Below are 12770 nucleotides of genomic sequence, written 5' to 3' on the forward strand. Positions count from 1 at the left end.
TCATAATTTGTTCTGATATTAATTTTTCTAATTTACTCACTCAATTTTTAAATACTATTATTCTAACTGAATTAAAATACAAAATAATATATTAAAAATATTACTAAATAGAGTAAAAAACAACTAATATTATCTTAGATCTGTAATTTTTTTATATAAATTTCTAGGTCTAATGAATCTTACTAAATATTAATATAATAATTAAAATAATAACAAAAATAATTTAATTTGTTATGAAAATACATTCCTTAATATATTATTAAAAATTTAATGTAGTAATTTTGTTTCCATATTATTATTATTATTATTATTATTTAAAAGATATACTTATCTATTAATTTTCAACCTCAAATAAATTTTTTTGTACTTTTCTAAAAACAAATCGAGGACATGGAAGAAAGACTTAAAGTTTGACCAGGACTGGCAAGCAAGCGAAACTTAGAACACAGAAACGTGAGATACACACGCAAGTACAGCGCGTGTAATCATCATGTCTTAGAGATGAAGTTGCCCTATAAATGGCGGGAGCCTCCCATGTATCGAAATTTCTTTCCCAATCATCTCTCTCATTCTCTCTTTCTCTCCACCGTCAACTTTTCACTATTTACACTCCAAGCCCCTGCAAAACCCTCCAATCTTACAAAACCCCACAAATCTTCACCTAAGGTACTCTCTTCCCCTCTCTCTCTATATCCCATTTTGTTTTCTATTTCTCTCCATTGTCTTTCATGGTCCATTCTATTGGTATTTTTTACAATTCTAGGGTTTCAGTTGATCTCTTCATAAAACTTAGGGTTTTTTTCTTTTTTAATTTTTTTATTCTGCGTGCTTAGGTACCGGAGGAGAATTGGAGTAGTATTGTTGACTTCTGCCGATTTAATGGAGGCCGCCGCCGGTGTTGTCGCCTCACGCGGTGGTTCTCTGCCGATGTCATCGTCTAGGAAGGAGTGGCGTGCCGTTTCTGACCACCATTCGGTTGGAACCGCAGGCGATGAGGTGGTAATCTACTTATTTTGTTTTGTTATGTTATGCGTTTGGGTTGGTTCGATTCCTGAGAAAAATGTTGGAAGTTGTAGAGGAACTGAATGTTTGTTGGCTAGGGGTTTTATTATTATTTAGGTATGGTACATAATTTGATGCAAAGTGTGTTTCCATTGATTTTATCAGCTACCAAACTTGGAGTTTGGGATCCTCATTCTTTTCAGTGATACAAACAGAAGGCTTGATGAGAACAATTTGGTTTTGATATAGCTTTACACCAGGCCTTTGAGGTAACCTGGTGTTAGGGTTTATTGGCTTATGTGTTCACTTGTAATTAAGTGGACAAATTTGAACTTTTTGATACGGGCATAATTAATTGAAATTAATTTACTGTGATGGAAAAATTAGTCTCCAGTTGGTTGTGGGAACTTAAGTCCGGTGTAGAGTTTCTTGTTAATGAATGTTGTCCTGTTATATTATATGATCAACATTGAAATTAACCAATATTTTATTATCAAACCTTGGTTGCTTTTTTAATCCATTTTCTGGGTAATTAGTAACGTTCCTAGGATGCATTACATGTATTGATTCTTTGTCATTAACTTAAGGACTTGTTAATCACAGGAATTGGACCGGCCAAATTTGGGGCAATCGGATGAGAGAACTATCTATGAGGTAATATCTTGTTGTTTTGAATGAGCCTTTGGTTTGATGGCAATGGAAAGTGAACATGAGTTTGATTTTATCAAGGTGCAGCGTGCAAGAGAACCTGCTGATGTGGACTTCTGCTCAATCAATGTGAATGGTAGCTTGGACAATGACATTATGCAGCAGCGAATTCATAGTATTACTAGGCAAAGAGAAGAGCTTCAACATGTGGAGATTGAACTTAAAGCTCAGTTGATTTCGAGATCTGAGATCCTGGAAATGCAGCACAGCTTTGATGCTCAAATCAAAGAGCATAAAGATGCTGCTGCAAAACTTAAGGTTGAAACTTTTATGAGTTTTGTTTTCTGAGCTGGATGTTCATAGAAAAGTGTATTGAGCTTAAAACTTGTTATTTTTGGAGTAATTTTCTTTCTGAAGAGGAAGATATTAAGTTGAAATAATAATTTTGTATTGACATAAACCGTTGGATCAGATGTGTGAATTTCGCTGCATATGCACTAAATCCTTGTGGTCTGCTGCATGAAATTTTGTAGCATGTAGCCATTGAGGTATATTACGGCTCAAAAGTTTCTTCCAAGTCTGTAGAGTCTAAATAGTGATAACTTGATTGTTTCTCTCTCACATCATTTTCACCTTATTTCTTCTTCTTCTTTTTTTTTTTTTTGGCAGGAACAACTTCATGAAAGGGAACAGGCCATACATGAATTGGAAAGGGGAATGGAAGAGAAAGATAGGGAATTGCATGCTATTAAATTGGATAATGAAGCGGTTTGTTCATGTGTACATGGTGATTTTAGATAAAGCGTTTCTGGTGAACTGTGTGAAGTATTATCTCATCTCATTTTCAGGCCTGGGCCAAGGAAGATCTTCTCAGAGAGCAAAATAAAGAATTGGCAACATTTAGGTATGCATAAGTGCAATTTCAACATCACTTTGATCCTTAGTAACTTTACATTGTTTTTTGGTAATTGAGGAAAGCCCCATCTTTTTTAGAGACTGTAAAGTAGAAACTGTACAACTGAAGTAAAGGTCCCCAAGAAGGCACCATTGTTGTCTATTTAGGGCTTTTTTTTTTCTCGTTTTTGTCTTCTTCTGTTGGTTGTATTTCTATTTTCATTTTTTGCCTTGGTTCAAACCTGTACAATAAAATGTTAATTTTCTAAATTCTCACATTTGGAGGTCTTTTTATATGGATATAAGGACAGTTTACAATAGACAGTTAATATCTATGTCGTAATAATCTTGTTTTAATCCTGTATGAATCAACTGGGACTGCTTCTTCTGCAGAAGAGAGCGGGATCATTCTGAAGCTGAAAGGGCACAGCATATACAGCAAATACGTGACCTTCAAGAACTTATTCAAGAAAAAGAGAGGCAGATTCTTGAATTGCAGGAACAGGTCTATTGATTGGAAGTTTACATACCTGGTTCTCCATTAAGAGTACATTTTGTGGTGTTCATTGAAAATTTTAACTATAGAATTATAATTTGTATTTTTCTTGGATTCTTTCATATCTAACTGCTGTTCATAAATTATTTAACAGTGGGGGGATCAGTTTGGCTAATATTGATGTTATCTTTCAGCATAGAGTTGATCAGGAGACCATATTTTTGAAGGATGAACAATTGAAAGTGTGGATCGCACGTGTTCAAGAGATGGATGCCTTGCAATCTACTTTACAAGTTGAATTACGAGAACGTACTGAACAATATAATCAGCTATGGATGGGTTGTCAAAGACAGGTTGATTTGCAATAAGATCTTTTGGCACTTACTCAGATGTTTGCTTTTTATCACATTTGTGTGTCCTGTTTGCTTGCTTCTATGCGTATGTCTATGAGCTTAATAGTTTTACTCTTTTTGTTGGCTGACAAATCAGTTTTTTCATTTTGCTTCTGATATTTGTTTTAATTTCTTGGCATACTCTAATATGCAGTGTAGAACTGATTAGTACTTGACTCCTTTCTACATGATAAACAAATGTGTGCTGCTAATCTTCTGGCCAAAGGTTTATTTATTTGCTTCTTTGGATTGTTGATGTCAGTTAGCAGAAATGGAGAGACTTCATTTGCATACTGTACAACAGCTTCATCTTGAGCTAGCTGATGCAAGAGAAAGGAGTGGACCCTACACTGAAGAGTCACGCATATCCCAGACAAACTCAAAGGATATGTCAAAGTTTGGTCAAAGCAATGGAAATCAACTAGATGTTAATGCTAATGGTGCAACAAGTGCTAATGATGGACCACTTCCAAATGGGAATGCAGATAATGCATCAAACCAGGTAATATTGCTTCGCATTGTGGTTTTTTTGTTGCCGATAAGTATCGGATGTCAATGTCAGTGTGAACCTCTGTGAAAATTTTAATAATGATTACGCATTTGTAGTGGGTATGTACAGTGAATATCTCCTCTTCTATTAAACATGACTGTGGTATATTGGCAGTTCAACATTTTAATGCATTGCATATCCTCTTCTTTTAGCGGGTTCCATTGCCATCCATGTTGTGTTGCTCTACAAGTACAAATTTAACCTCTTAATAAATTTGTTACTGGCACTGTCTAACCCGTGTGGAATTTGCAATATGTCCAAAAAAGAAGAAGATAAGCTTAGAGAGGTCCCACAATAATTGATATGAAAACCAGATAAAATGAAAAAATTTTCATCTATGTTATGCATCTTCAACCCATTAGCCAAACCATAAATTGTTGTTGCTGTATGAAAGATTACATGTTAGGATACGTTTTTATGACATGGGAGCATCTGTATTGGTGTACAAAAATTAGTTACCTCATTTCTGTCATTGGGGCTAGTGGCAATTGGCATTTATATTAGGCACCTCCCATGCTTTTTCTGTGAATTGTACTGGTAGTTTTGGTTATTTTCATGGTTTTTCGACAAACTTTGGTAACTATAAAATCTTATAATACTGTTATTATTGAAATATCGGTATGTTTTTCATGGAAAAATTCTGTAATATGTGTAAATGTAGCAACTGATATTAAGGCTATTAACACATCAAAGAAATACTAGTTGGGGTTTTCACGTTGCTGTAACAATGTCTTCAGTGTTCATGTCTGTTTGCACCTTATTTGATAAAAAATATTAAGGATGCAAGTCTAGAGATAAAGAGAGGGGGATGGGCTGTAGATAAATAGAAAGATACAGAAGGGGTTAATTTCATCAAATATGAGGTATGAAAGTGTGGACACAGAGATGTGCAATATAAAGTTAGACCATGGTTTACTCAATGTGTAAGTAGGAGAGGGTGAAAATAATTAGGAAATATGACCAAGTAAACCCTAAAGTATCTGAAGTTTGTTCCTTGATAGGATGTTTTTCCTGGAAAATTAGTAACCAATACTACATGTACATGTGAAAAACTTTGTTCCATTTGTTTTATGGAAATATGTTCCGCATTTTCTGACTTTTTTGCACTCAAGAAAATTGATCAATGAAAAATGTTTCTTGGTCAAAGAGAAATTAATTCATTACTCTTACTTTGAGAATCTTATTAATACCACTAAACTTCTTATATATAAATGTACTAATATCTTCATTTCTTTTTTTAACTTTGCTACCAAACAATTAAAAAAAATTATTTTTGCTGAAAATATTTTCCATGTTTTTTATGTACAAGCTATTTTCCATGAACAAGTGGAGGCTTAGTTGATAGACTACATGTCAGTAGCAAAGAGAATCCTAGTCTAGTGTAATGCTGTATTCATGATTTCCAATATTGTTGTGCTCTTTACTAGACCAACCATGTTGCTGGTGTCCCCATTGCCCCATCATCTTTGCTTGGGATGCCTACCTACCTTCCGCCTGGACAGGTTACTGCATTGCATCCATTCATTCTACATCAACAGGGAATTCCTCATTCTATGCCATCACATGTTCCTCAATCTCATGTTGGGCATTTTCACTCAATACCAGCAATGTCATCTCTTCCACAGTGGCAGAACCAGCAGGTACTACCAGATTGAAATATCCTTTCTGCCTACTTCTTGCATGATTTTGTGATATTAGTGTGTATTTCTTTCCATTTCTTATATGATGAATGTGTGATCTTGTGTAAGTTATTTTACCTTTGTTAATGTTTTGAATATTATTATTCCTCATTTTTCTCAGGTTGCATCTGAGGGTGCTCAATTATCTACACAGAATCCACCGACTTCTTCCCAACCTGATCATAACCTTATGGGATCAGATGCAAAGTATGAGTATGAAATGTCTGTCAACGGACAAGGGTTCCGTCCAGGTTATGTGGATGTCCACAATAGCCAAGTGACAGAGCCTGATCCTGTAATCTCATCGTCTACTGGGGAAGCACAGGTTCTGCATATTTACATTTGCTGTCATGTGATAGAGACTTGTGATCATCATTGATAGGGTCTACTTAAATGCTTTCTGTTGCAGGTCCTTGAGTCAAGAGATAGAAGTTACATGGTTGCCTCCCAGCCTGAGCAGCGCTTACAACAAATTTCTTCCCAATTTAATGATTCCTTAAGACTGAATACTCTTGATAAGAACAGTGAAGCAAAGGTTCAATGCTTTGTTGCTCTATATTCTCTGCTTTTCTGATACCGTTGGTTGCTTGTTTAATTCAAAAGAAGCTTGTGAGTCGGTCAGAGACCTGACTCAGGATGAACTTGAAATGTTGCAGGAGCAAAATGTTTTCAGTGATCAGGATTTAGATGGCCAAGTTTCAACAGAAGAACAACCAAGTCCTGCCAGTGCATCTTTGTCTGAAACATCAATGCATTCAGTTAATGTTGGTGAAGCCACAATCAATAATGGGACTGTAGTAGGTTTGTCTGAATCGTTGATCTCAACCGGGCAGGCAAATGTGGTTACTGTTGGAAAAACTTCAGAGACTTCCCTCCTTGATGAAAGATCTCTGTTGGCTTGCATAGTTCGCACAATTCCAGCTGGTGGTAGAATTCGGATCAATTCAACGGTTTGTGTCCATAAAAAATAAATTCCTCATCTTAACTCTTTTTTTATCCTCCCAAGAGTTGATATAGTTCCTTGGTGTCCAATTACAGCTACCTAATAGACTAGGCAAGATGCTTGCACCTTTACATTGGCATGATTACAAGAAAAAGTATGGAAAGCTTGATGAGTTTGTGGCTGGTCACCCGGAAGTGAGTGCCTGGAATTTGAAATTCTATATTAGACATCCTCATTTTATATCTGAGAATTCAAATTTGTGATTTCAGTTATTTTTTATCGAGGGCGACTACATTCAGCTTCGAGAAGGAGCTCAAGAAATGATAGCCGCGACGGCAGCGGTTGCTAAAGTTGCAGCAGCTGCTGCAGCATCGCATCCTTACTCGTCATTTTTGCCTTCTGTGGCTGTTACTCCAATGGCACAGTCTCATCGACTCAAGAAAGTTCCATCAATTGACTCAAAACAACTTAATGGTGTTAGTTTTGGCAATGCTGGGGGTGTCTCAAATGTAAAAATATTGAGTAAACCGAAAGAATCTCAGGAAATGAATGGACCAGATTTTGATAGATCAAGCATAAGCAGCAATCAGAGCAAGGGTTCACTTCATGGGAGGTCCAACTTGAATTTTGCTGGGAAGCAGCAGGGCAGGTATGTTTTCAATATTTCCAAATACTGGAACTGTTTTTGAGTGGGCATGAAGTTACATGCAGCTGTGGCTGAAGGGCTTATTAAGTTTAACGTTATTGAATCATTGCAGGACAACTGGAGCTGCATTAACCTCTGGAAGATAGTAAGTTTATTTGGCTAGTAGCTTTTCACATCAAACATTAGGGTTTCTATTATTATTATAATTATTATTATTATTATTTTATGGGCATGGATTTCTTAATTTAGTCGAGTACAACTAATAAAGTGCGTAATTTGTGGGACAGGAGGAAACGTGGAATCATATAGATAAAATATAAAAGAATGTTGAACAGGTGTTGTGATGGAGCGCGCACAAGATGATCTGCGGTAGAATGGGCGTACTGCCAATCGAAATTGCCAACCAGCTTTTGCTTATAGAATTCTCTATTGGACTGCTCAGTTATTCTCTTTAAATTTATGCCTTTTTGGAAAAGGGGAAAAGAAAACATTTGTTTGCGTGTGTTTTTGTGATCCAAAATAGAACATTCCGACTCTTTGCAGTAATATTCATGCACAAATTTGCATGTGCATCTGGTAGCTTTTTCAACCTTTGTTGGCTGTGGCTGATCTGAGTGATTTTCTTTTCTTCTCTCTTTTATTTTTTGGGGCCAAAAGAGTTGCATTAAATAGAAATAAGCTAAAGCCCAAGGTCCTTGCACAGTGGACATAAAAAGCCTGAGGTAAGAGGAAAAGGAGAGGCTATTGGAGGTTCAACAGCTTATCTAGACAAACGGCCCAAAGTTTCTAAATACAAAACCTAGTTGCCAAAAATGCATCCGCAAGGCTCGAAAGTAGCCGCCGTTTGGTTGCAGTAGAATCAACACTGCATAATTCTTGTATGTACCGGTGGCCTACAAGCAGAGAAACGACCATCGACACTGAAGGGGGTGGTGGCCAGGAGCTCTTTGGTACAGACAATCTGTCGGGTTGGTCACCATGAGGCTAGGGATATTGTTCATCAACTGAAAACTCAAAAACCTTCTCGCCAAAGCGGCATGAGCTCTCAGCCCAATGGATCACAGCTAGCCATTGTGCCAAGCCGTTGTGAGTCGGCCCCCGGGGGTGAGAAATATATCAGAGTTGTTGCTACTCACCATATAAAACTCAAAGCACTTTCTACCAAAGCGCCATGAGCTCACCTATGCAAATGGGGAGATAAACTCTCTAGATTAACTAAACTTCATCTTCAGGTCTCCGAAGGACTTGCAACTAAAAAAATTAAAACTATCTATATATAACCAACTCAGTAGTATGGAGGGAATAACCCACTAATCGAGCTAAGAGGAAAATCTTCACTGCGCAGAGGGATAGAGGAGGCTATAGAACTAGCAAATTTAGGGACTTGACCCCAAAAGCAAATAGAACACAAAAAGTGGAGAGCTTCCTTGTCTAAGAATACTTTGTAAAGAGAGAATTAGAACTAATGATGTAGTAGCAAGTGGTTTTCTGCTGAACTTTTCCTCATTCTATTTCCCTGAAGAGCCCCGCAATAGAATAACAACGCATAGGATATTATTTTGATTCGAAGATGTTCTGCCAAATTAATAAAACAAAATTAATTGATGTTTCATAAAATCGCACTTTTTCATTTTTATAATTGTGGGTATATGTCCAATAGTTAGCGCCGGTCTGATTTTATCACAAATTTGTCTATCCAACTTGTTACCTTACAGCAGGGTCTCTCAATCTTGATTTAAATTTTGGTTCGGGAAGTAGAAAATTTGTCCAATATCTTTTTATCTCAAAACTGAAGAAAGTTGAGTTAGACTCAAAACTTGATTGGTTTGCTCTAGCTGGTTGTAGTCTGATAGAAAAAAAAAAATTTTTTTATTCCAAATTAGATTTTGGTCTAATTTAATTTGGATTGTTTGGGTTTTAATTTAATCCAATGGTTGGTAAATCAATTGCACTAACTAGATTTAGTTTAATCGAAGAAGAAAATGGTTTGATTTTGATTCTGAGTAGTTTTGATCGACTTAAGATTCGAACAAGATGATGGCCAGGAGTCTATAGCTAAGGCCATATGTATGAACTTATTTAGATCAGAATTTCCCTCTATTTCTATCTAAAAGTTGTAAAAAGCTGCAAATCCAGTAATGTCAGTTTAGACATTTGATCGAACACTTTGAGTGAAAGCATAGCAATCACCTGCCTAGCTAGCGATTCAAATGGTAGGCTCCCTTCTCAGCCACATTATGAGCTTTTAGTGAAAAGTTTCTACTTTTGTCAAATTTAACTTAAATATATCTTTATATTAAGATATTTTTTATTTTTTTCTGATAATTTAATGATTAATTTAACGTAAAGATTTTAAAACGACATATATATAAGACAATTTCCTTTGCTACTAGATATAGTATAGTGTAGCAGAATTCTTATTGACATTATGCTAGGCTGCAACTTATATTAAATAAGTGGGATCAAATTTTAAAAAAATTGTAAATTCAGGTTTTTTTTTTCAATCATTAGGTATTTAAATTATTTGACCTAGCAATGCAAGTACAAAAGGAGGGATTGAAATATATGTATAAATGCAAAAACTGACTTAAACATGCAAAAGCTTCTAATTTCCTTTTAAGGAGAAGTAAATTAAAAAAGCACTTTGAAAACTAAAATGGCAAAGAGAATGATAGAATACCTTGTCCAGAAAAATAGGAAGGAGACCAAGCTTAGACTTGCAAAATCTCTGGACAAGGGATACACTATAGAAGATAACGATATTGAGGTTTTGTTGCTTACAATATAGCAGCTTAAGCATTTCTCCAGTGAGATTATGCTTGGAGATGAGGGGCAAAAAGAAGCTGCTTTTTCCCATGTACAGATACAACTAGCCTTCAGAGATGTACCAGTGCACTTGGAAGTCCTTCAAAACTATAAACATTCAAGAAAAATGGCCAAAGATGGCCATATGAGTTGGTATCGTCTGCTTTCATACGTCCATACCTCCATCATTCATGCTGGGCATCTCTCATCTGCCGCTGTGCGAGGTGCTGCTGATGGAGGTGGTGCTGCTGCTGGAGGTGAAGTGGCAGCTGCTGCTGATCATTGATCTGGAAAGGTAGTTTCGGAGTGAAATATATTGGTTGCTGAGACATTGCAACTTGAGATGGTTGAATGTAATGCTCTTGTTGCATTGTGGACTGAGGGGATGTCTGCAATTTTTGACAGAAGCAAATGTTGCAACATTCAAAAAGCAAAGAGAAAAAGAAAAGTACTTTGGGGTGCATTCATCGGCATTTTCACCTGAGAAGGCATTGTTGTCCCTTGTGGTTGGGCATCAGCTATTCTAGCTAGGTACATCAGGTTCTGCTGTAGCTGAGCTTGATAACTGGATCATTCGCAATGTCATATGGCCAAATATACCAATATGCACCATGTAAAGGTACAATGAAATTGACTAAATGCTACAAATATTTCTGATTTTAGTAGTCTTTAGATTTCTCTAAGCAAGAAAGGAGATTAGCATGCTTAAATGTCGTGAACATTTAGCTGAGAGGTTCTCTGCACTGCTCTTTCTTACATTATTCTACATTCAACTACATCTCAAATAAGTATAACAGCTTATGTATCTTCGAAACATCTAAATGAATAGTGACGGATCACAGGCTAAATTGAACATCTCAGTTAATAAGAACTTTTGCGCTAACATTCATATCAAACTCAACATACCAATATCTTCAACATGTGAGAATACTGGAAACAGTCACCACATCGATAAGTTGAACACGTGTTAGCACAATCGACAATATGAAAATCACTTGCTACTTTTAATGATGGAAAAGAACTGCAAATAAAGTCCAAAGTATGCAAATCATACCATTGGGTACCATAACGGAAACAAAGAAAAGTGAGCATTCTAGTTAGTTCATCACTCACGAGGCACATTCAGCAAACTTTCCCATATTTTGGTTCTCCAGTATAGCCATAATTAACTGCTTATTCTCGTCCAAGTACTGCATAAAGCATAAAGCATAAATAAAACATCATCATCTTAAAATAATAATCAAATTTGTGATTTACATTTCTCCTCAAAAAACTCTGATTTACATTCTCTCCAATATTAGACGTGGTACAAAGCAATCAAAAGAATTTGGCCAACGCTAATAGCTTGTGAGTAGTGCTATGACAATTGATATATTAATAAAATGTAACTGAGACCCACATCATATGAAATAAGGAGTTAAAGGAAACATCACACAAATAAATTAAAACCCAATACCAAAAGTTGAGAGGCCAGCCCCTGAAAAACAAAAGGGAAATGTTGAATCCCAGGGAACCAACATTCCTTGGCAAAACTTGCTTCTTACTCAAACAGTAGTACTATCCGATTCAGATGCTCCATTTCTATCAAACAAATCCTTGATCAGAAGGTTCACAAGTCTAATCAGTTCTTTTTCTTTTGCAAAATGGGTTATAATAAAAATCGCTTCTTTTTTTATTCAAAAAAAAATCTAGACGTTCAACAGCAAAGAATTAGGACTCAATAAATCAAGGAAATACCAACTTCCAATCAGAAAACAATTAAGAGAAAAGGGAAAAAAAAAGTTTTCTGAATTTAAAAACAAAATCTAAACGATAAAGGGATCCTACCACAATGCATGCAAAAGCAAAACCCATTATACAATATAACCAAACACAAAATCTACCTATGTGTAAAAGATAAAACCCATTACACAGCAAATGAGAAATGTTGTTAATACCTTTTGAATCTGCTCAGTAGTAATGTTGAGTGAAGGGTTCAACATCTGTGGCTGTGGTGTCTGTTGCATTCTTAACCTTCACAAACTAAAACCCAAGACCCACTAAAACCCTAACCCGACTCTTCTCTGTCTGCGAACGAGGAAGAAGAAAAACTAGACAGAAAGGAAAAAAAAACGTATGGATAGATAGAATCAGATAGAGACCAGTGCAGTGTGACTGACTATATAGGATACTCAATTTTGGTATATTTTGATTTTGGTCACTAAAATTTAATTTTTATTTTAAAACTTTTCAAATTTTAATTAAATTTTTATTAAATTTATTCTTATTTATAATTGTAGTTTTCAAATTAATATGAATTTTAATTAAAAAAAAATCTCCATCTCCTATTATTTACTTTTTTTTGTTATATATTTTCTATTTTTTTCTTTCTTAAAAATATAGAATTTTCTTTTTTAAAATATATAAAAATTTTAGAATTATATAAAATTATTATAGCTATCCATAACAAAAAAATAAAAATAATAAAATAATAAAATATTTTTTATTGATATTACTTATACATTAATTAATAAAAAAAATTAAAAATAATATCTTCTTTTTAATAATCATCGTTATTGTATTTTTTTAATAACATTAAAGGTATATAATATATAGGTTTTATTTTATTCTATTTTTTTATAATTTATTATTTTAAAGTATTTTAAATATTAAAATTTTATTCTATAAAAATAGAATAATAATTATTTAAAATTAATTTTGTTATAAATATATATA

The 12770-nt window shown here is 34.9% G+C and overlaps 2 protein-coding genes across 7 annotated transcripts; one reads left to right on the forward strand and one right to left on the reverse strand.

Moving 5' to 3' along the window:
• The first annotated feature begins 508 nt into the window (after positions 1-508).
• On the forward strand, positions 509-7839 carry LOC110625778 (epidermal growth factor receptor substrate 15 homolog). 4 transcript variants are annotated; one of them, XM_021771417.2, is made up of 17 exons: positions 509-666; positions 834-999; positions 1606-1656; positions 1732-1968; positions 2320-2418; positions 2499-2554; positions 2938-3049; positions 3235-3393; positions 3695-3934; positions 5410-5622; positions 5783-5986; positions 6071-6196; positions 6318-6611; positions 6700-6798; positions 6874-7253; positions 7363-7395; positions 7538-7839. In XM_021771417.2, coding segments are annotated over exons 2-17 (2424 nt in total). In that variant the 5' UTR covers positions 509-666; positions 834-879; the 3' UTR covers positions 7539-7839. The 4 variants fall into 4 exon arrangements, with proteins under 4 accessions (XP_021627109.1, XP_021627128.1, XP_021627119.1 ...); XM_021771436.2 differs by having other exon boundaries at positions 1738-1968; XM_021771427.2 differs by having other exon boundaries at positions 834-996.
• A 2068-nt stretch (positions 7840-9907) lies between these two features.
• Positions 9908-12193, reverse strand: LOC110620801 (GRF1-interacting factor 3). 3 transcript variants are annotated; one of them, XM_021764680.2, is made up of 4 exons: positions 11993-12193; positions 11169-11245; positions 10536-10620; positions 9908-10444 (listed from the first exon to the last, which is right to left on the reverse strand). In XM_021764680.2, the coding sequence occupies exons 1-4, from the start codon at positions 12059-12061 to the stop codon at positions 10241-10243; spliced, it is 435 nt and encodes a 144-aa protein (XP_021620372.1). In that variant the 5' UTR covers positions 12062-12193; the 3' UTR covers positions 9908-10240. The 3 variants fall into 3 exon arrangements, with proteins under 3 accessions (XP_021620372.1, XP_021620381.1, XP_021620391.1); XM_021764689.2 differs by having other exon boundaries at positions 11110-11245; positions 11993-12064; XM_021764699.2 differs by lacking the exon at positions 9908-10444 and adding an exon at positions 10962-11076.
• Positions 12194-12770: the final 577 nt, after the last annotated feature.

Source organism: Manihot esculenta, chromosome 1 (genome assembly GCF_001659605.2).
Source record: "Manihot esculenta cultivar AM560-2 chromosome 1, M.esculenta_v8, whole genome shotgun sequence".
Lineage (NCBI taxonomy): Eukaryota > Viridiplantae > Streptophyta > Magnoliopsida > Malpighiales > Euphorbiaceae > Manihot > Manihot esculenta.